This window comes from Gekko japonicus, unplaced genomic scaffold, assembly GCF_001447785.1.
Source record: "Gekko japonicus isolate JY-2015 unplaced genomic scaffold, Gekko_japonicus_V1.1 scaffold1051, whole genome shotgun sequence".
Classification (NCBI taxonomy): Eukaryota; Metazoa; Chordata; class Lepidosauria; order Squamata; family Gekkonidae; genus Gekko; species Gekko japonicus.
In genome coordinates this window covers 64,771-89,108 of record NW_015160868.1, presented here as the reverse complement: position 1 = coordinate 89,108, position 24,338 = coordinate 64,771, and the positions used below count along the sequence as shown (strand labels likewise).

Here is a 24,338-nt window from a genome sequence, read left to right as displayed (position 1 = left end):
GTTCAAATCTTGACTGTCACAAAGCATCAGCTGATGCTGGGCAACTCACTTTCAATCAGCCGCCTATTTCTAACATGGGGTTAATACTAGCCTTCAATACAAGGCTGCTGTAAGGACAACCAAATAACACTTGATAAGTTATGGCCCCGATCACACGCAGAAGTAGCCACGCGAGAGGCGCGACTGCTGGGCAGATTTTAACGGCGCGATCACATGGGAACATCTTGCAAGCGTCCCGCACCCGTCGGCAACCCATCTTACTCCGCCGAAGACGCGGAGTTAAAAAAATACTGGGAAAATGCAGTCTCAAATGGGTTGCGATGGGCCGCAGACGGAGTTTCCCGTGTGATCGCTCCAGCACGCTCAGATCCCTCGATGAAGCACGCTGGAAATACGCGGCAAAGAAACAACCCTGTTCCCCCCGCCACTGCATCTGATCACGCAGTGGCGGGTCAAATTACTGTGGCGCAAATAGGCTCGCTTCCCCCCCATGCTTTCTAGCACGTGTGACCGGGACCAGTGTAAGTTATATACTATTCCCCAGTGTAAGTGCTTTGAAACATATTTTAAATAGCAAATGCTATTAAAACTCAGCTCATTCAAGTACTCTGTAGAGTAGCTTCATTTAATAAGCAGCACTGTTTAAAAATCAAGGGAATTCAAGCACAGCTTACCTGGCTTCAACTCCTTCAAAAACCTTTTGGCACTCATTACCAATGACTTCCTGTTTCAAATAATACAGCATCCTAACTCGAAGTAAGACCCTAAACAGGAACATATACACAAGAAATGAATTCTGCTATTTTTAATTAATGCTATTTTTAGTTCAACTAGGAACTATTTTAAAAGATAGCACCCACCCACCTCCCTTAAATCCAGCATTTTTCTGCCCCAAGAGTTATCAACCTCCAAGACCAGTTTGGATGTAGCATTCGTTGTTCATGCTGTCCTGTACCAAGTTATGTACTCTGGCTCCACTGATTGTAATAGAACCTAAGCATGCTTGATTCAAATGTTAATAGAACCTAAGCATGCTTGATTCAAATGTTAATTCAGTGCTGTTAAAAACTGCCTCTGTGTAGAATTCCAGGCAACAGTGCACAGAACCACACCACTTGCAAGGGAGACTTCCATCAAATCCAGACCGTTTCTGGTGGGAAGTTAAAATCTTTAACTAGCATCCTTAATTTTAAACAAACAAGCAAGCATATTGTTATCAGTTGGGCCTGGCAGAAGCCCTCTGAAAAGCACACAATGGAGTCTGTGTCCTTCATGCCCAGTCCACAGCCCACTTTAGGCTCCACTATGAAAAGAAACAAATCGGTTCATCTTAACGCTAACTCCCAGCCAGCTGAGGGCACTGTTCTCTGGTGGAAACGTTCTCTGGTGTAGAGGGAAGCTAGGGTCATATCAATCCATACCTCTCAATTTGTTTTGTGAAAAGCTAGAATGTTTCTACCAAGGGGAAGAGGCTTATTCTGACCTTGCACCTCCCTCCCCTAAATCCAATTTTGGCTCCCAGTGCACCTGCAGACAGCATACCTGCATTAGTGGCGTAAAGAGTGACATACAATACAGCTACAATCACCATGCTAACATTCCGTTTCAGTAATTCTCACACGGGCCCACAATAAAGCCTTTTAGCCTTTAATAAAAACACTTATTTGCACTTCAAAACGAAGCATATTCAGTCCTGAAACACCACATGCAAGCTAGTTTCATAAGCTTAAAGACAAGCCAAACTATTTATAGTGTTACTCACTTGTTGCAGTGATGCTTTATGTGCTTTTTATACCCTTCATCTTGCAATAGATGCTCCGGATTATACTTTCGAAGCCATTCTGCTTTATGTATATCGAAAGTGCTGGCCTGAGTCTTAACTTTCTTTCCTTTTCGACCCCTGGGGACAGGGGCTGACAAACCTATTCAATGTAAGAATAGAGTACAGTGGTAGCATAAAATACAGGAAGGGAGAATCATCTTGCCAGCTGCACTCCACCTCAACTGTGTCTTTGTCTCCTTCTGGTCTGCAGGTATAAGGGGCTGGGCATGGTCAGAGGCGCCAACCCATGGCTCACAGCAGGTGCTCATGGATAAACCACCTACAGAATCCCAACCAGCCAAATATATATTGTATGTTTTGTTTCCTTTATACCGTATCTTCGCTCTAAACCTTTCCCCTCGGGGGAGAAAAGAAGAATATAAATACTTTCTGAACTCACAGATCTTGATAGATTAAAATGTGGAATTTGCTGCCAGAGGATGTAGTGATGGCCACAGGAATAAACAGCTTTAAATGGCACTAAACCTCTTAATCCTAAAGCCAGGAGGCAACATCAGGGGATCAGCCTCTATCCCGTGTTGTTGGCCCTCCAGAGGAACTGGCTGGTCACTGCGTGAGACAGGATGCTGTACTAGACGGGCCACTGGTCTGATCCAGCAGGGCTCTTCTTACGTACTTATAATAAAGTCTTGTTTCATGCATGTAATATGTTTAAAAAACCCAACTCCATAGAGAATATTTCTCTTTAAAATTCAACAGCACACTCCAAAAAAGTGTAGATAATACAAAAGAAATACCAAGCCAGAAATACAATGAAAGAAACATTGAATCTTATTATAATGCTAAATCAACTCTGGCTAATGACTAAAAGACTTGCAGTGCCTTCCTAAGCTACACCTTGTAAGTCCGCTGAAGTCAAGATGGGCTTAGAAGGGTGTACCCTGCTTAACGATGGCGCTGCTGGATTCTTACCAAGGTGATTCTGCAGCTCCCGAGTCTGCCCGTCCTCAGTTGGTGTAATGAGGTCCCATATAAAACTTTTTATCTTTTCATCTCCTCTGTAGTGAACAAGGCAATAAGCTAAGAGGGCTCGGCAAATTATCTCCACATCTTGTTCATTTAGCTGCCTTTTGAAACGTCCATGTGACAGAATCTCTCTCCAACGACCCCACCTAGTTAAAATTTAACACTGGTCAACTTTTAAAATGAAAACATCACGCTGGATTCTAAAAGCACCTCTGATTGTTGATTCCTTTACAGGAAAGTTCAGACTACAGTTGAAGTACATACAGCAAAACCCTCATTATCCAGCATTCAAGTATTCAAAAGGCTCAGTTAACTGGCATTACTCAGAAAGCAAGCTCCTCTGCCCTAGTCACCATACTGCTGCGACTTCAGGTGTGTACGAGCCCCATTCCTGTTGCTCCAGCCAACTTGATGCCTCTGGCCATTGCTGGGCTTCTGACAGCTGGCGCTGCCAGTTGACATCACCCATGCCTCTTCTCCCACTGCCTGCCTTGAGCTGTTGGGAACCAGTTCTGCCAGATGACTCCTGGGCAGTTGGCCCACTTATCTGCCTCCTGCATGGGATGGCTCTGTGGCTCAGGGAGAAGGGGAAGGGCTCTGCCAGGTTTGGGGGCTACCGCCATGGCATTCCCAATGGGGTGGGGTTTGGTTACTGCAGAGTCTTCTGTGTAGAGGGGCAGGACAGTACATTTGAATATCTGGCACACTTGATTAACTGGTAACCTCCATTCCCCAATAATGCCAGAAAACAAAGCTTTTTACTGTAGTATGTTCTACATATTTATAAAAATGCATAATTTGTTTCTCCTTTCCTCACACAGTACACAGTGGTTCTCAAAACTGATAACACACTGAAACGTTTCAGTAATGCAAACCTATAGTTCATTACTAATACTGGGGAAGAAGATGAAAAGCAAAGCCTGCAAGTGTCTCAGTTTCTCCCTTCCTTCTCTTCACCTGTCCCATGACTTAACAGGTAAATCCACTATATCTGAGCAAATCTGCACATCTAGTTCCAAGCTTAACTGTCTATTATTTTTCCTAAATACCTCTACAATGATGGTAAGCAATCTAAACATCTCCAAAAAGCTTCTTCTTCTGGCTTTGCAGTTCTAATATATAATACAACTTCTATTTAACCATACAGCATGCTTTGTGCTAGCTTGTAACAGTAATTTTTCTTCAGTAACATTTACATTTTATATTTTTTTGTAATATTACATGATCTTCTTCGTGGTCTCTGTGCTGTGTAATATTACATGTTCTCAATTAATGAACTCATAAAGAGATGGGCAGCCTCCTGCTAAGATTTTCTGGAGCTTGGCTGTTTTGGTTCCCTTAAGGCAGAAATAAACTACCACAAAGCATGGCACTGTCACAGTGTTACAGCATCATTATCACATCATTGCTCTGGAGTCAGAGATGCTATCAAATGTAAGATCACCAGCCAAACAGGAAAGGCACATCTTCCAAAGTAACAAAGCATTATTACCCATAGACTAGCAAGTTTTTCTCCACCCTGAAGCATTCTGTTCTTCCATATCCATTGGAGCGATCACAAGGTCTCCGCAGTTTTGGTTTATCATCCCCCTCACTCTCAATGTCAGATAATTCAGCAAGCTCATCTTTCGTGGCACTAAATGGCCTTGTTTGTTTCCTAATTCTGGGAGTGTCAATGACCAGGCTATTCTGTGAGAGTTTAAAGAATATATATATATGAGACAATTCAGCAATTTCAAAGTACCTGACTTATATCTTGCAAAATGACAGTTATCAAAAAAAAAAATTCTCCTAAGAACATCTTGGTTGAATATCAGACAATGAAATATGACATTACTTTTGGAATTACAGGGAAATGATAACTTTGTTATGGAGGAACGGACACTAGATAGATGAAGTGCAAACTCCCTTGTGTGCAACCTGGTATCTTCAATTGCAACCAGGTGGGGAGGGAGGCAAGGGTAGACTGACATGACATTCCTGGTCATTGATAATAGAAGCAGTACACAATTGCTAGGCTAGAGAGAAGATTCCTGCCACTTTCTGCTTCCACTGGTAGGAACTGGTGAAGCAAAGTAGCAAGGAGACAAACTAGTGATCCATGAGGCATCAATTTAGGAGAGCATACCTCACCTTGCAACTAAGTTTGATTACCTTTGCTGTAGAAAATAAAGGCAAATATTTTAAATATTTGCAGTTCCTCCAGAAGACTGATATTTATTAGACCTTCCTGGAAGCAGAAAGAAATCTCCTGAAAGGAGATTTATGTGCCAATTTGGATGAAAGGTTTGCAACATTAAAAAAAAATAGTATTTCAGGAATGGTAATCTGATGATCGAATCTGCTACAATTACAATTCTCACAGCCTATTTAAAACCTAACGGAAAATTACAAATATACACATGTTCAGGCCTGTTAAGTTTACTACAAAAAAAACCCAAAAGAAAACATTAATACTTACTCTGCCACTGATGGCATCCAGGTCTATTTCTGCTTTTTTGGCCCACTTCTGCCAAAAATTGGGATCGTCTAATGAAATATCTGTCCTATTTCCAGATGCAACAAAACTAGCCTGTAGCAAATACAATAGAATGTATAATCGAAACACGAGTCCAAGTTAAGGAGCTATCCCACCCCTTATTATGAGAAATGCCACGTCCTTTCCAACCAACCCCTTTTCAAGACAATCATATTAATTACATATCTTGGGGGGGGGCAGTCTGAACATGCCTTACAAGTGTAAATAAATTTCCTCCCATGTTCACATTGGAATTTTGCCTCCAAACAGGGGACATCTGTCACAGGAGGTGCGGGAATCACTTGCAGGAGATTCTGAATGCTCAGATCTCTCTCAGGGCTCTATGAATCAAAATGATACCATGCAACAATCACACACCGAAAACTATACCTACCTTGGCAAATGTTGAGCCCCTCCCTTCAGATTCAATTGTGATAGTTTTTGTGCGACGTTGCAAGATTTGATCAATATCCTCCTCGCAGAATTTAGAGCCCTCGTCTTCCTCGTCCATAATGGCACCATAAGCACCTCTTCGAAGCAAGTCTTCAATTTCTTTCTTTGAGAGTTGCTGTATCTGTGCAGGTAAGATTTTGATGTTGTAAGAGACTTTGATTCCAACAGAGAAATACATGTCAAGTAATCTATATTTTAGTTATTAATTATGCACTTCAACAAGAGCAAATTCATGTCAATAAATCACTGTATTTTGTGTAAAGGTGTTTTAGGACTTCAAATAATTTATATCTTATATATAGTTCTACATCATTACTTTATTATGGAGTTTCTTATTGTGCATCTTTATTCATATTTGCTGATTCCTTCAGACTTACGTACAAAGAAACTGTTTTACTTAGATGACATACGCAGAACCTCTCAAGGAAGTCCAAGTTACATTTTGCTGAGTATTTTTAAAACATCGTCTATCCACCTCCAACAACTCAATGCCCAAAGTGACAGTGTTCTCTCTTGAGTAGTGCCAACTTTCCAACGCAAACCAATTATTTTTTAAAAATTACAAATGTCATGGGAAATGAAAGAGGTTTTACAAAGCTTTAAGACCCTGTCTAAGTCAGCTCTTTACAACCCTTTTCTACATAATAACCACATAGGCTGCAAAAAAGTGCTGAATAAATGGTACAGATTCCCATCCTCTGAAAGAAACAAAATGGGTCTAGGGGTAAGAGTACATACACCACCAACACTATTTTCTCTTCCACTCATGCTTTGCAAGACAGCCTTGTCCAGGCCCAGCTTCAGACTTGCTCTGTCAAACATCTCTCTCTCATAAGAGTTCCGAGTTATCAACCTGTAGACTTTCACAGCTTTGTTTTGACCAATCCTATGGCAACGGGCTTGGGCCTGGGAAAAAAAGGTACAAAATCCTTCACATATCATCATCAGAAAGAATTCTATCACTACTGGTGGTGCATTTGGAAACTTCCCACAGAACAACTAAAATAGATATCACTAAACTGAAGTCAGAAGACAGAAACATAGCAAGGTTTCCTGGTTAGATGATTTAGAAGGATAATTAAAATCAAGGTTAAAACAAAACAAATAAAACATCTGCGCCCTAACTAAGGGTTGCATCCGAACTAAATTTTATTATCAGCAGAATGGAAATTTCCTGCCTCCCCTTCCCAATGATCTCCACAAAACATTAGGGAACCCTGAGGAACAACATGAGGGGTGTCTGCAACAGGATGAGGGAATCAGTAGAAACTGACAGTTTAGTCTTGATCCAACTCTCTGTATATTTTAAGTGTACCATACATTGACATGCTTACCCTAAATCTGTAGGGTTAGTCACACAAACATTACCTGCAAATCATTCTGAGGATTCCAATCAGAATCAAAAATTATGCACGTATCAGCTGCAGTCAGATTAATGCCCAGTCCACCAGCTCTCGTACAAAGAAGGAACACAAACCGATCAGAGTCTGGTTTGCTAAAACGATCAATTGCAGCCTGACGCAAGTTCCCCCTTACTCTTCCATCAATTCGCTCATACAGGTACCTTTGAAATGCAAAAAAAAATAAACCATTAAACATAAGCCTGAAATTACAACTAATAAGCATTCAGTTCTGTGTTCTCCAACAACCATTGAATGCTCCAGTAGCAACACTCTTAATAAGCACGTGGATCTCCTACCTGTACTCTAACGAAACATCTCAGGCCAGCGGCCTCTGACAAGCCCCCTCACACACCTAGGGATGTGCATTCAATTCGTCTGAATTCACCCCCCAAAATGGCCCATTCAGGCTGCTGTGGGCTGATTCAGGTTCCCGAAGCTACCCTGAAAATTTGGAGCCTCTCCCTCAAACCCCCCCCCCCAACCCCCCCCCCAGAGCCACTAACAGCACTGTGGGGGAAAAGTAACTTTTCCCCCACCATAGAGAACAATGGAGGGAATGGGGGCAACCTGTTTGGGGGCCCGTATAATTGGACCCCCTGGTCCAATGTTCTTGAAATGTGGTGGGTATCTTGGGGAGAGGCTCCCGCAGCTACCCTGCGCGTTTGGAACCTCTCCCTCGAACCCCCTCTCCTCCAGCCCCCAGAATATATACCCTATGTTTTCGCCATTGACTTCAATAGCCCATAGGATATAATGGGGCCGAAATTGACATTCGGCTGGACAAAAGACTCAGGAATGGGCTTGTACTGCCGAAATTGACATGCAGGAGTCTTTCTGCCAGCCAAAATTGATTCTGCCAGATTCGGCCGAATCCGAATCAGACCGATTTTTTTTTTTTTTGCACACCCCTACCCATCCACCAGAAGCAGCATTCAAGGAGCCAAAAATAATTCTTCTTGCTCCAAAGAGATTAACAGGCTTGGTAACTGTCACATTTGTAAATACCTGAACACAGCATTTGGCTTCTCAGAAAGGGAATGATAACAGCTGACTGCATTCAGATTGTGTTCATAGAAACAGAATGCAATACATGAAGGTTTCTTCCCAACAGAGGAAATTACCAGGAAACACTGGCTGAGATATTCTTCCTGCAATTCCACAGGCCGCACCGTGCAAATGAGCCAAGTGTTTATCCCTGCCAAGGGCAGGAGGGATCTCCCCATTACAGGATATGCTGTGACAGCAGTGATAGGAAAAGATCACTTGGTAAAGGGCCTGCTGCAGCATGCAGGAAAACTATCACCTGTTAACTAACACAATTAACAGTCTGAAACACGTCAAGCTCGCAGACCAAAATAGAACTATGGGAGCACTGAAAATAGAGCTGTTGCCTTTAATCCTTCATCAACACTCTCAGCTGCAGTATCATGGGTGGGGCCAGAGCTCCTCCATCCACCAACAAGGAAGAACCTTGACAGTTACAGTAATTACCATTATCTCATTCTGTGAAACTAGAGGAGCGAATCCAGGCAAGGATGTTCAAGAGCAGTGTCCACATCCAGTGTGGGCTGAATTGCTGACACAGAGACTCTAGTAAGAGTACTCAAACAGATACACTTGAACAACCTATCATGATGAACAAAAGGTTGAGAAGGAAGACTATCGTGCTATCTTGCAGAACTTTTCCAGTGGTGCCTGAGTGCTGAACAGTGCATTGCTGATGGCCACCCACAGTGTGAATATACCCTTAGAGCAGCAGCAACAGGCAAGTGCTGGGCCTGAGTGCAATGAATGCCTTTATCCGTCTGGCTAGAGTGGTTTTTGTGTTTTGTTCTGTCTGTCTGGGGTTGTTGTTGTTTTGCCTACGGAGTCCAGGAGTAACGGTACAAAAACTCATCTGTACAGACTGCTGAGGTGTGTGACGGGTAGATATGCAAGGCCCTATGGTCATCAATATTACAGAGCAGTGGCATAGAGTATTTCAGCTAGGGCAGAGTAACGAAAGATCGGCCCGTGAGATGTGAGGAAGATGGCACTGACATTTGGAATAAAGGATGAGTTTGTCCTTATAATCACTTGATCCTGGTGAAAGGAACAAAGCTCTGTTCAAACAGACAAGGCATTAAGTTCTTAGACTTCTTTAAGTAATTTAATGGCCACTAGGAAAGTGACTTTAAAACAAAGTGTTATGCAGAGTTGTGCGTAGCAGTATAATCAGTGTCTTAAATAAGGCTCTGCGGGCCTTGTACAGATGCCAAGAAGATTACTTAGAAACAGGTGGCAGGTGTAAGAAAGAAGAGCGTTATATGTGGATGTGAAGAGAACAAAACACAGTAGATAGAGGTGAAAAGATATCTGGATGAAGATCTTAGATAAGGCCCTGCTGTAAGAATGCCAATGCAACTCCTGCTGACTGGCAAGTGACCTATTTGTGCCTACGTCAATAAACAAACACCTTTCAGGATGGTCCAGATGTACAATGTGGGGGATCCATGTGAAAAGCAAACACGGTATTTATGATTTCATTAGGGTATCAACATTATTTATTCAGGCCCTTCTATCCCACTTTTCTCCCCACCCCACCCACAATATTAGACTCCGGGGGCTAGAAGGTAACAAGGACTGCGTCCAAACTGGAATCTGCGAGCTAGAAAGGTACCTTATAAAGACTGGAGTTGGCTCCTGAATAACTTGGAGGAAAGAGAAGAATCCATAAAGCATCATCACATCATAGAAAAGCTGCAGGATCTGAGTCACTGGTTAATTAAATGGATAAAGCCTTCTACCTGAATCATATATTTTTTTAATGAGACCTTTGGAAAAACAGATTATACTCCTTTGTTAGAACTGGAGTTTTTTTCAGCAGGACAGCCTGCCCTTAGATGTAAGATCTCTAACATCTTTGCAATTAGAAGCCTGTGAGAAGGTTGAGCACAGGAGGAAATGCTGCCTCTTGACCATTCCATTCTGTCAGATGAACAGACAGAAGTTTCAGCCTTATCTGATTGATCAGAATGGCCCATAGCAACACCTGTGGCAGCGATCTCTAACATCTTTGCAATTAGAAGCCTGTGAGGAGGTTGAGCACAGGAGGAAATGCTGCCTCTTGACCATTCCCCTCCCATTCTGTCAGACAGAAGTTTCAGCCTCATCTGATTGATCGGAATGGCCCATAGCAACACCTGTGGCAGCTGTGAAAGGAATTGGAGATGGCTCTCCGAGGACTGGTAGCAGCTTGGAGAAAGGTGCAGCGATGCAGACAAGAGATTATGAGGTAAACAGAAGGATTTACGAGAGAGAAGAGAGCATCTGAGAGTATAATGCTCTGGAGCAGACAGGACTGGAACTAGGAGATCCCTCCTCCCACCAGCAAGGACAAAAGCTCACCTCATTTGCATAGTTCCACCTGAGGAACAAGTTGGAAGAGTACTCAAGACTCAATTCTCTCCTCCACTGTGTTCTCCTCTGGTTTTCTGAATGTGAACTCTGGACCCCAGCTATGTGAACTCTCAACCCCAGCACACGGATGGAGGGGAGGGGGAAGGCAGAATGGGGATAAAATAAACTGCTGCTGCCTTGAGAGGCAGACTGATTTTCTACCCTCGAGAAGAGCTGTCTCTGTGATTCCTTCATAACTGCACAGTTCTTCATACAAACAATGTATATACCAATAAGACCAAGTGAACACAATACAAGAGAGATTTTCTTCAGTTTAAGGCCTGTGTCAACCCTGTAATCTAGAAGCAAGAATGCCTAGCTGGTTTCCCACACACACACACACACACACACACACACACAGAAACAGTAGCAGAATCTCTCCGCGTGGGGTAAGCAGGCCACTAAATTGATTTGGCGTTTAGTCACCAGTTAAAAGCACCCTAAGTTTTCCTCACCACTAATCAGCCATAAAGCTGCACTGCAGATAATCTGAAAAGGCCACAGGCACTTGGCAGGCAGCCAGGCTCCCAGAGTTATGCGTTTTGTAACGTATTGTAATATATTAGCTCTGACAATTCTAACCAAAGGGCAATGTCAAACAACTTCACACTTCCATGAAATTCCATCTGCACGCATGCTGCATTAAGTGCATCACAAGTAATATGCCCTTCTGCCTATTGCAGAGATACAAGTGGGCACCGGCAAAGAATCACAGGAGGGACTTCCCCCACCCAACCCCAGCTTTCCCGCCTCAGCAGCACCTACCTGTCGGCTGACGCCACCATGGGAAGGATTGTGTTCCCCCCCTCTTCTCCAGCTTCCCCCTGTTTCTCACCGCCACCCCTCTCCTTCTGGTATGCACTCCTAGCTCCTCCCGTTATCTCTACTGTGGCCTTGGAGCTGTGCTCAGCCACGCCAGCCGAGCCGTTTTTCCTTTGAGTGCGCTTGCTTGCCCCTGCTCATTGGCCTGCACGGGGGACTTGTATGAATTGAGTATAATTATCTGACTTCCCGCCTTACCCCCAATTCCTGACACAAGGTGTGTTGTATGATGACCTCTTCCTTCAATAAACTGCACCTTTCTTAAGGACTGTTGTTGAGCATGATTGACGTGGGACTCTGACAGAGTTTCAGGAATGGGGGTAATGCAGGAAGTCAGATAATTATCCCAGCCCTATCCCAGCTTTGCTGCAGCTCCCCCTCCCACTGGTGCCAGTGCAGGCCCGGCTCCCCACCCATGATGGATACTACACAGCTTCCAGTTGCCTCCGCCACTGAACCTGGCACAGCTACCCTCCCTGTCGACACTGCAGGGCCCAGCCTCTGCCACCAAGCCCAATGCCACTCCTACTCCCCCCTCCATCAACACCACCGCTCCTGGCGTCTGCCACCAGACCCATCATGGCTCCTGCCCCTCCCAACATGGATGCTGTGGCTCCTAACCTCTGATGCTGCCACCAGGGGAAGTAGGTGAGTTGCCTGCCATGTGCACAGACAACGCTTTAGGGTTTTTGGGGAGGGGGAATTTAAGCCCCCCCCAGTGTATTTTTAACTTTTCAGGCTTTTAGGTTTGTTTGTTTTTGCAAACTTGGGGAGGGGGGTCCACCAAAGTTGCAGAACTATCTGTTTACTGTCAGTGTGACTCTGATCAGTGGATTTACATACACATAGATGGGGCCATACTTCGCTAGTAATATATTAAGACAACCGCATTAAAAGTAGTCAAAGGCCCCGGTCACACAGGCCGAAAAATGCGGCGGGGGGGGGAGTGCGGCTGTTTGCCCCAGAGCAAAATAACATGCCGCTGCCCGATCACACGTCCCATCGAGGTCCCGTGGTTAGGGCGTGAGGTGCCGATCACACGGCTATCCTGCAGCGCGGCGCAATCACACCAGCAATCGCTAGGCGCCACTTCCATGATAAACGGGAATATTTTTTTTCTCACCAAAAGGTGAGCATGCGCATGATAGTTTGTGCGCATCCTGTGCAGACTTAAAAAGAAAACTAAACGGTTTGCGATGGGACTAGGACGGGACGTGATTAGACGCCCGCCCTTGTCCCACGTTTTCCGGAAACTAGTACATCGTAAGTACTAGTTTTTTACTCCGTATCTTCGGCACGAAGCCACGGGTTAGCCATGGGTGCACTACACTTCCCAGATGTTGTGGAGTGATTGCGCCCAGAAAATCCACCTCTCATCCATATCTTTAGCGCGGGCAAATGCTCCGTGTGAACAGGGCCCAAGATTATTATTTTTTAATTAGCCATAATAGTAAACATTTAACAGCAACCCCCTATCTAGCAATCCAATGCCTTAATAATATATGTAACGTATAGCTAAATATCTTGTCAAAATATAGGAAGCACACGTTTCAGAAACTGCATTCATCTTTTTCATCTGCATGGTTTCCCTCTACATGACCTCAAAGACAGAAAAACTGATTTACTTTTCTCCCCAGTGGGAAATCCAAATTGGCTCACATCATTCTCCTCTCCTCCATTTTATCCTCACAACAGTCCTGTGAAGTGGTTTAGGCTGAGAGTGTGTGGCTGGCCAGACATCACCCAGAAAGCTTTCAGAGAAGAGTGGGAATTCAAACCTGACTCACCCAGATCCTAATCTGACGCGAACGACTACACCACACTGGCTCTCAATTACAGGGCAACCATGTATTTCTTGCAATCCATTTCATAAATTACTGTTAGCTCTCAACAGCAGAATTACAGAAGTTTCAATTAAAACTGATTTGATAGTTATCATTTTAATTTTTAAGTTTACGCTCCACTGTACTGCTACTTCAGTCTATAGGGCTGGGCTTTCAGCTGTAGTGCAAGAGAACAACTGATCATTCAGGCCTAGGTCACATGTCACTTCACTTCTCATTACCTGGTTACTCACACATACATGAACCTACTGAAAAGCATTTCATGTACCACTATTGCTCCATTAAATTATCTAACCGCAACATGAATGCTTTATTTGTGGCACTGTAGTCATGCATGCAAGTCACCATTCATCAAGCAAGGAGCACAGACATCCGAATAAGCCACCAGCATTCAATAACCAAGGGACAGGAAATCAAGAGCCGTACAGAACCACCATACCAGTCGGTACATCAGACTACAACTTTGTCGTACCAGTCGGTACATCAGACTACAACTTTATCATCAGTAATTATAATACAATATACAATTTAAACTGCGTATTTATAATACAAACAGTACCCTACCTTTTATGTATAAGGTAGTCTTCAAGAATATCAAGACAGCGGACCATCTGAGAGAAGATAAGCACTTTATGGCCTCCTGCTTTCATTTTTGGAAGAAGTTTGTCTATGAGAACCAATTTCCCAGCAGACTGGATCATTGCTTGTAGGTGGAAATCAGAAGCAGTTGGGCTGTACGTCTCCCTAAACTCTCCAAGGATTTTCTCCTCAGCACCTGCCAGATAAGGTGTGCACATGTTATCAATTGCCTTTCTTTCTGTCACTTTGACTCAAGTTGAACATTGTCTGAATGGCTACTCTGTAAGTTGTGTAGGAGCATAACTAAGGCCAGATTCTCTCCATTTAAAATCGCCACCCTTGACACCAACATTTTTCATGTTAATATTTACTCCTAAAGGATCTGAACCAAGGGTTCTTTTTTTCTGCTTGCTGAAGGGATAGTTTCACATTTTGCACTAGAATGCTGCACAAGAAACCATGAAAGTAAACCCAAAGCTGTTCTTCCACTTGCCCAACTTCTTGAAAAGCAGAAGTTCCAGAACCGCACTGTGTGAACTTCACATGGCTTTGTCCAAGCCTTGCTGGAGCAGGGCTAGTTGCCATTTCCCTTCTCCTCACGGTTCTTGGGATCCAACCCATTAATTATTAGGGCTTCAGCTTCACAATAAGAATACAGCAAGGGAAGTGATTGATCAGACTGAATTTAGCATTCATGTAGCCTCTTAAAGAACGTACAAGGACTTCACCCACCCTAAAAGCAAGGTACAATAGTAATCAAATTCTTTGACTTAATAATACTCTTTTGAAATTCATCCCAATTATAGCTTTACTGAAGTCAGTGGTGTTTTATGATACAAAAACAGACCCTGCAGTAACTAAATGATGAAGTTTTGACATTTTACGGCTGCAGTCACACGGAACATTAGCCACGCAAGAGAGACGGAAGACAGGCGGAGTTTCCGGGCGCGATCTCACCGGCACATCTGGGAAGCGTAGCGCTTCCGTGGAACAACCGAGGCTTCCCGCCGAAAACACGCAGCAAAAAACTAGTACCTCGGAGGTACTACACTTCCTGAGTTCCATCATAGTATTAACTAAGTTGGGCACATTAGCTTGGCCTGCACCTTTTGACAAAAATGCAAAGTTCTTCTCTAAAATAGCTCGATAATACTTTTTCTGGATATTTGTGAGCTCAACTTCAATAATGGTTTCTTCCTTGGGAGCCAGCTTCTTCTCCACGTCTTCTTTTAGCCTTCTCAGCATCATTGGTTTCAAGATAGCCTGCAGTTTTTGCACCTAAATGAAATACAGATTATCTGTATCCACACATATACACCATTTTATAATATAAAATTTTAACTTAAAACTAGTTTTGTCCTGTCATGAAGTTCTGAGTCATTTATGAGACAGTGTGAGTCATATAAGCAACTAAATTACATTTGTCAGAAAATGTAAGAAGGAAACACAGTTTTTCGATGAATACATCTAGGCCCCTCTTTTTATTATTACTACTGGCATAATCCAAGAAACAGTATTTGAACCGGAGAGCTTGATCTGCAAGTATTTCCATAGTTCAGTCCTTGAGGTAAGCACACCTTATCACAGATAAGAAGGAAGAGCCAAAGATCCATATGCTAATACTGTGCATCCTAGAAGAAACTGTATTTGAACAGCAGCTCTACAAGCTCCATACCAAACCACTCTTGAAACTAAGCCAAAACCCTTCAGCACCTTTAAAAAAAAAATTCTGGATCTTAGCCAACAAATGGACCTATTATGTAGCTGATAAGTTAGACCCTGTGCTGGAAAAAATGCACATAATGTACAGATTATGATTTTTATTCACAACACCAAATACCACAATTTCACAATTCTGTCATAATTAATTTGGAAACACTGTAAACTGCAGCATTACTACTACAGTCAGTTAAAATAAAGAAGCAGTAAGACAGGCTATTTTACCATTATTTGAAATGAAAACAGAGGAGGAGAGAAGCAACCTATTTACTGCTGTCTGATGGGTTGACTACCATTACATAACATAACAGCCAGCCCATAGAATTCTTAATTTTTATTTCCAATGCAGTACTTTGGAACATACCTGCTCCTCTGTTTTAAGATCCCCAAATTCCTGCATGAAAGTAGATTCTGCTGGAAAACGTAAAGGTTCAAGGAAGTGAAGGAGGCTGAAAAGTTCTTCTACTGTATTCTGCAGTGGTGTGCCTGTCAACAGCACCTTGTGCTCCTATGAAAGATGCACATTTAGTATGACATTCTAAAATATAGTACTTAAAAAGCCACTCAACATCTTGAACCTTAGCAGGATTAAATATAGAGACAATATCCCTGACAATCATTCCTAAGCAAGAAGTGTTTTGTGTAAATAAAAATGTGCGTTATTTGGTTGCCTTTAAGAAATTATATCATTAGTTTTACAATGTAATTTAGTGGGGTGTGGCTTGAACCTTAACCTAAGGATTCAAGAGCAAAGTACTACAGTGCAAGTGATAAGAATTCAAGCAGAAGAATCAATGTCGATAGGTTAAGGGGCTTTATGGTACAGGAGAAGGTGGGATGTACTGTAACAAAAACACAGACTGGCAACAATTAGTCAGAGTAGGAAAACCATATTAAGAAACACCATCTTAACTCCCTGGTTTTGGGACTAAAAAATCTAAACGTAGATTTTCATACAGCTCTTTGGAGTGAGTGAATTAAACTACTTTGTTCACTAGAGTCCATGCAGATTTGGGAGGGAAGGAAGAAAAGGAACTGCACACCTAATGTTAAGTAACACAAAGCACGCACTGTAAGAATCCAATCTGTGGGGTTTGGAGAGAATAACTTTTTCAAACATTTAGCTTAAATGTTAACCTCCACTTGCATTCCCATTCTCAATGTGCTCGCTTTGTTACTTCAAGAAACTGAAAGCAGACACTCACAAGATTCATAAGTTTGAGTCCTTCCAGCAGTTTACAGTTTTTATTCTTCAGTCTGTGTGCTTCATCAATAATAACACAGCGCCATTCAACGGCATTGAGTTCTGCACAGCCACCAAGAATCATCTCAAAGGTAGTGATAATGGCTTGGAACTTGTATGTACCTCTAATGACGCGACCCTAAAACATGAACAAACATCATCTTGGACCTTCTCATTTTTCACTGAATTTGTAGCACTGGAATATCTTATAACAGAAACATGTAAGTATAGCAAGTGCTGGAGCAGACTGGCAGTTTAAGTCTTACACCCTGTTCCCGCTCTGACCAATCAGATGCTATGGAAGGTCTACAAAGAGGGCATACAGGTTGAAGCCTCCCCTTTCCCCCAGCAACTGGTATTTAGAAAAAATACAGCCTCTGAACGTGATCGATCTTTTTAGCTATCATGGAACAGACATTCAGTGTCTTAGCGGGGTGTGTGTGTCTGTGCTATCTGTAAGGATAACCAGGATGTTTCTCAGAATGCTTCACAACAACTATATGTGACCTTGGAACCCCACAGAGTGAACCTGAAAGATAGCCACCGCCACCACCCCCATATGCAAAGAAAGAACACACTGACACAGTTAGCTCCACCCATGTGCAACTGCCATGATGGCTAAGTGCTAGGCTGCCAAATTTCTACTCTGAACATTGTTGTGATACAATATGCAGAAGCAGCCCTGATTGATGCCTTCACAATCCGGATGATTTTCAGTGTATTAAATTAAGGATGCAGCGTGATTCTCAAATACATAAATACCATATAAGTAACAGTGTGCTGCATTTGTAATGGTCTACTACTTAGAAGCTAGTGTAAAAAAGTTACCTGCGAGTCCCTGAAGTACATCTCATACTGCTGTATCATCTGCCTACTGATCATACTTCCATGATATACCACAACATTAAGATCAGTCCACGTGCGGAACTCTCTTTCCCAGTTGGCTATGGTGGAAAGTGGAGCTATGATCAGGAAAGGCCCTCTTATGCCAGTCAGGAGGATTTCATAGAGGAAAGTGATTGATTGGATGGTTTTGCCAAGACCCATTTCATCAGCTAAGATGCAGTTTTGTCTGGAGGGGGGAAAGAATCAAAAAGACTTAACAAACCTACAGAGGAGATACACAACACAATTCTATTCAGAACGTTTTTGGGTTGCTAAGGTTGTTAAGCATACATAGGATTTGGGAAAGCAAGTCCTTTGCAGAAAGGACCTTCCGTTGAACAAGCCCCAGAAAGACCTAACAGAAATGGGCTGGGGAATCCTCAAGCTGAAAATCACAATCTGGGCCTTCAATGCAACAAACTTTGCATTGTCCCATATCCTAACATTTTCTATTAATTGGCCATACACAACGAGAAACAAGCACACAAGCCCATGGATCCACCAAGGCTTGTTTGTATGACAACTCACAGTTTGTCACTTACAGCCAAATGATGCCATGTAAGTAAGTAAGAACAAAAAAATTTCCTTTTGCACTGTTTTGCAGGGGATAGTCAGACTAGGCCCTTGGATTCTACACACCATGCAGGCAGTCACAGATCAAAAGTTTGCCAACCCTTCGCCCTCTTCACACCCATTACTTCTTTACTGTTCCACAGCCCAATAATTAGCAAAAACTTGTCTTCACTGGAACGTTATATGTTGGCAATTCTGTTCCCTTTACTAGTGCTGGCATACATTACATATTAAAGATATGGGGGGGGGGGATCTATCCCAAAGGGACAGTAACCAGACCTTTACATACATTACAAATTTACAGTTTTAAGCATGTTGCCCAGAGTGATTGTTTGACACTTAAACAGAAGCATTTTAAGTATGTTAAGAGCACATACCGATTGTACCAGTTGAAAAGGAGCCAGTTGAGTCCTTCCAATTGGTATTCCCTGAGTTGGTTGCCATTTTTATATTCCCTGGACTGTTCTATTTTCTTCCATGAATTAGGAGGAGGTCGATCCTTAAGGACAAAGCAAAACATAAATGAAGCATCGCTGCCTCTACTTGGAGGAAGAAACAGAAGATTTCTCTTAGTTCTTTTGTGGGGAAATTTCTGTAGGTTTGCAAGTTTGCAGTTTGCTTTTATACTGGAAAAAGTAACATGGCATACTATTCACTTAAGAACATAAGAGCAGCCCTGCTGTATCAGACGAGTGGTCCATCTAGTCCAGCATCCTGTCTCAAACAGTGGCGAACCAGTTCCTCTGGAAGGCCAACAACAGGCCTTCCCCTGATGTTGCCCCCTTGACTCTGGGATTCAGAGGCTAACTGCCTCTGAACATGAAGGTTCCCCTCAGTCACCATGGCTAGTAGCCATTTGTAGACTTATCCTCCATGAGTCTATCTAATCCGCTTTTGAAACTGGCCATCACTACATCCTCTGGCAGCAAATTCCACATTTTAATCACTCTTACATGGTATCTCTTGAATAAAGTTTATATGATTTTAACTGATTAGGGACATAATGTTATTTTAACATTACAAAGTGAAATTTTTCACTCATTTACTTGATTTGCTCCTTCTTTTCTATAGCTGCTACTATTTATATACTGTTCAGCAATTAGAATAAACATTAAATAAAGCTGTAGTTACAAGGCATTAGAGCCTTTCCACATACAGTTTTCACAAAAATTATTAATTTGGCCTTTGGTCTATTTGTTTCGTATTTATAGATCATAATCTTAACGCTCTTATAAAGCCCTTAATATACCCATTTTACAAATGGGAAACAGAGGCCAAGAGGTGATTATTAGCCTAAAGCAATATAACTGGATGTAAAAACTGAAGGCCAAGCTCGTTTGGCTCAAGCAATTTTTGCATGCAAAAGCACAAGGGGAGCCACATGTGCGTACCTTCATTTGAGAGATATTACACACATGCATTCTTACCAGCCGCCTTGAATCCGGTCTTAAAGCCTGCAGTTGTTCAAACTCTTCTATTTTTCCTTGATCTACATCTTCTTTCAGCTCCCATGTGCTATCTTCGTACGGCAATGAGCACCATTTTACTAAGTAGTAAGTAACAGGCTGTGGTGGGGGGAAAAATCAGTCAGGCTACCAACTTTCCATTTAGTAGACAGAATTCCAGCATACCTTCATCTATTATTATGCAGTTAAAAAAATAAAATAAGCCATAACATTTTATGGCAAGGATACCCTATATTTCTGAGGCATGTATCCATAGATAGCCTAAAAGAACTAAGGCACCTTTCTTCAAATAGGAGACAGATCAAAAATGATTTGCTCCTGTAATCTGGAAATCTTCCTTACGACATGAGAACATGAAAATGACAACTGGAGTAAAACTGCAAAGCAGAGAGAGTTCAGAAACATTTAAAGCTGAATCAATGGGTACTATTTGGACAAAGTTAAGCAGCCATGACACCAAATGGAAAAGAAACATAGCAGTTTTGACAACCTATAACATGGATGAAACGAGTTTACACTGTTATTTATGGCAGCAAAGATTAATCAGAGCAACGCTCCTTGTGTCCAAAATTTGAAACTATTCATGTATCATCTAACACTTGACAGCTATTGCCTTTTGTAGCACCATTCTCAGCTTCCAGGCTCCTGGTTCTTACTTTTAAAGTTCTTTGCATAGAAATTTCATGTATTTCCTTTCTTCCCCTCTTTGCCTTAGGTTTACCTGCAGCTGCTCCTTTTGTCTCCTTCTGCCTTATGACTTCAGATGCAGACCTGGCCTAGGGATTGCAAAAATGAAAGGAAGGACACTCTACTCTCTGCCATGACTAGCCATGTGGTCCGAGAGTCACTGGGAGGGTCCCCCCCCTTCCTCCCAGGAGGGCCAACTGAGTGGGAGGATCAACTGGTAAAAACAGTCCAGCTGCTCTCCTCCCTCTACCTTTCCCCTTTGCCACTCTTTTTCCAAAACTCAAACTGATACGTGATAAGAACAGAACATGGAATTTGTACACTTATATATACATGCCTTTCGCACGAGTATGCGCTACTCTACAGATGACTGATTATGAAGAATTTATGGAACGTGTGCCTTAGCTTTCGTTCAGTTGTTTCCGTTCAGGTCCATACCTCTCCAGTGTCCTTATCTTCACAAAAGGAGACTTCTAACACCCGATCTACTTCAATATAATCTGGATTGAAAAGTTCTTCCTCCATCTGAAATTAAGCACAATATATTTATAAAATTACTAAATGCCCTGTGGCAACAGTCACTTCTGTAATACTGTGCTATATTTATTTATAGCATTTATAGGCGGTTTTTCTTCTAAAACAGGACTCATTAGTTCTGGATAAGCATACACCAACTATGATATTACTGAGTCATAAACAAAACTAAAGAGAAGAGAAGACTCATCAGCGTTGCTTGGTAAAATTACCCAAGAGTAACATCACTTCTCTACTTTTAATATGAAAATCCACATATAATTGCTAAACAACAGAAGACAAAGAAAACAAAGAGAATGTAACGAACTATTGAATGTTAAGCATACACTTAGGCTTCTGGCAACTGAGCTTTTAATTGGCGTTGCAGGGTTCTTTTTTTAAACACATACTCACATCTGCAAAAAAATGGGCTCTCTGTGCTTGCCGCAGCTTGAAACGTTTGATTTTCTGCTGGATTCTTTTATCCTTTAAAAGTTGTTGTTCTGTGGCCCATTCACAATGGAGGTAGGAGCTAGATTTACAAAAGATCACTAGTTACATTCTTGCAAGCACAGGCTTATCACAAGGTCTGCTTATTTAATATTCACTAAATCCTTCGCTTAAAGAGAACTGGAGGTCAGCTCCTGATATTCTATGTCCCAGAGATTTTATTTAGTATATTTATTTTCCTTCTCTTGAACTGAGGGACAAAGCCACAAGGCCAAGGAGCCCACAAAGAACCACAGGCCCTCACCTTAGAGCCTACAGTGAAATACACGTAAGCAAAAGACGCACAGATTGATGCCCTGATCCACAATCAGGAGCACAATTACACGCTCCCATCTGTTAATTGCTGGCCTGAGGCATCCCTGCATGAACAAGGAGCTCCAGGCCCACAGCTATGCAGGGTAAGCAGCAACCTGTCTATCTGGCTATCTCCACAAGGGAGCCATGCTGGAACAGCAGCCGGAAAGATGGCTGGCAAAGACCCCAAGCACAATTCTGTAACTCTTCCATACCGCCCTTGAAACATTCCAAGCTGACAGTGTATCAAAAACTAGAAGAGTTTTCATTCATTCATTCATTCATTTCTTTCTTTCTTTTGAATAAAAAAGATCACCACCTAGGTCATATTCACGAACATTTGCTTCAATATGATGGTTAAGATATGTATGGTGAAATGGTCGCAGAATTTCGATTAAAAAATTCCCTTTCCAACAATGGGAAAATTTATAGCCTTTATATTCCAACAATTTATATTCCAACAATGGAGAAAATTGGTGTAAGATGTACTTTCAATGATATATCACCTCAAAATATACAGAAAAGATGGATAAAAATGATAAAGTTGGAAATATAAAGGGATTAAGGGTACCTTCTACCATATGTGGTGGTCTTGTAAAAAGGCTATTAATATTGGAAAGAAATACATTCCAAAATGCAAAAACCAAAAAATTATAAACTTTGCCATGATATCCGAGACCCATTTATTCCTTAGCTTAGACTAGTGATAGAATTAGTACATGAATTGTTTAGATATATGTTAACCATGGTGCGAGTAGTATTTGCAACCAAATGGAAAGCTGAGATTTGCCCAGATATTCAGAATTGGAAAGAGAAGATGCAAGTATATGCTGTTAAGGCAAAACTGGCAAACTATATAAATAACAGGCCAATAAATGAGTTTGAGAATAACTGCAGAGCCTTTTATGCTTATTATATTTAATCTCCTTAGCTTAGATATAATGAACAAGTCATTATATAAATGCTAAAGTATCATATGGAAAATTATGTTTTGTTCCTGTCTTTTCTCTTCTATATCTTCTTATTGTAAATTGTAAAGTTGTCACTTTAATGTTATATGCAAAGCCAAAAAGAATTAATCTCTGTATTTTTCTTTACAATTGTCTAGATGGGGAATAATGATAATTTATAATGTGAAAATAGTAGGATGAAATGTGTTAAGTAGAATGAAATGTGTGAAGTGTCATTATCTTGACTGATTATATCATATATTCCCTTACTAATGTATGTCTTGATATTCGTAAAAAGTGCCCCTATGGGGTTTTTTTGGCTTGTTTCTCCTTTTATCTCCCCCTACCCTTTCTCTTTTCTGTACCCCTATAAAAATGTTAAAAAAGGACAAAAAAAAACCTAGAAGAGTTCAATGATAACTCCAAAATTTAAGTGGCAATACTTACTAGTTTTTGTATTTAACAAAAAATTCCTCTGCTTCCACTGTCACTCCCCCAGGAATCTGAAAGAGTACACAACATTCTGTTTTCTAAGATTCATTTATATTTTTTATAAAATTATGAACCAAAAGACTCACATCTCCATATGTACTCACTTCTTTCTTTATGATTCTGGAAGATAAAATTTTATCTACAATTGCTGCATCTTCTTCACTTGGATTTTCCTAAATAGGTCCAAGGGGGGAGGGGGAGGAAAGTAAAATTCTGTAAAAGCTCTGATTGCCTATGTCAGTTGAGAAATTACCTGATATATGAAATGTATAGTATCAAAATCAGCACAAAACATACGCTCTCTGCCATCCTCATCAGTTCCCGCCAATGAGCAGTTCAATGCAACCTCACTTGGCTGTTAAGGATTCTAGCTTTGTTTAATAAAGAAAGCCTTACAAACATGCTTTCATCCTATTGCACTGATCTGTCATCCTTAGTAAATCAGCTGAAAATAAATAGGCTACATGTCAATAATTGAGATTTCTTAATTGCTTACATGTAATGCTACACATCTACAATTGAGATTTCTTAATTGCTTACATGTAGCATTCCAACCATCAGTTGGTAAGATGCTGCTTAAGATCCTTAAGCTGACTGGTGGAAGAGCTGTATGCACACATGCGTAGGAATTCCTATTCACACAAGCAATCTTTACTTCAAGAAACAAGGTGTCCTAATCTTATGTGGATTAAAGCCTTTACCATATCACATTTCTGTTTTGTTTTACCACATAGTTATAAAATGGCAAGGTGAGTAGACTGGGTCTTCCAAATTCAAGACTGACTGTGTGTAGTGGTGTAAGTGACATGTGCCAGTAAAAGCGCAATGAATTTAAGGGGGAAAAAGAATCAAATTGTGCATTTTTATTGCCTAGACAAGGTCAACCATGTAAACTAATGCCTTGAAAACAGAGCTGAAGGAAGTATACACCACAAATGAGTTTCACTTACAATGAAAAAGTGTAAAGTATGCTAATGAGTTCCTGCTGGGATTTTTCTACAAAAAGAGCCCAGGATATCAACAATAGTAATCGATGGCACCATTCAGCCAATCCATCTCCATCTGCTCCCGCCTATATTCCTCATATGCTTGCTGGTGGATGGCAATAAGTGGGGGGGGGGGGGAACAGAGGTAGATGTT

The 24,338-nt window shown here is 41.6% G+C and overlaps 1 protein-coding gene across 1 annotated transcript in view; it reads right to left on the bottom strand.

Moving 5' to 3' along the window:
• Positions 1–24,338, bottom strand: part of CHD9 (chromodomain helicase DNA binding protein 9) — a 70,600-nt gene that overhangs the window by 15,748 nt on the left and 30,514 nt on the right. Inside the window, exons 5-23 of the mRNA XM_015422292.1 lie at positions 23,303–23,371; positions 23,154–23,209; positions 21,367–21,484; positions 20,878–20,964; positions 19,714–19,851; positions 18,664–18,785; positions 17,657–17,900; positions 16,791–16,967; positions 15,950–16,093; positions 14,896–15,144; positions 13,852–14,027; positions 7,149–7,344; positions 6,519–6,686; positions 5,722–5,901; positions 5,271–5,381; positions 4,302–4,498; positions 2,756–2,955; positions 1,763–1,922; positions 675–764 (exon numbers count right to left, since the gene is read on the bottom strand). Of these exons, the coding sequence (XP_015277778.1) occupies positions 675–764; positions 1,763–1,922; positions 2,756–2,955; positions 4,302–4,498; positions 5,271–5,381; positions 5,722–5,901; positions 6,519–6,686; positions 7,149–7,344; positions 13,852–14,027; positions 14,896–15,144; positions 15,950–16,093; positions 16,791–16,967; positions 17,657–17,900; positions 18,664–18,785; positions 19,714–19,851; positions 20,878–20,964; positions 21,367–21,484; positions 23,154–23,209; positions 23,303–23,371 (2,882 nt within the window). The remainder of the gene's footprint in view (positions 1–674; positions 765–1,762; positions 1,923–2,755; positions 2,956–4,301; positions 4,499–5,270; positions 5,382–5,721; positions 5,902–6,518; positions 6,687–7,148; positions 7,345–13,851; positions 14,028–14,895; positions 15,145–15,949; positions 16,094–16,790; positions 16,968–17,656; positions 17,901–18,663; positions 18,786–19,713; positions 19,852–20,877; positions 20,965–21,366; positions 21,485–23,153; positions 23,210–23,302; positions 23,372–24,338) is intronic.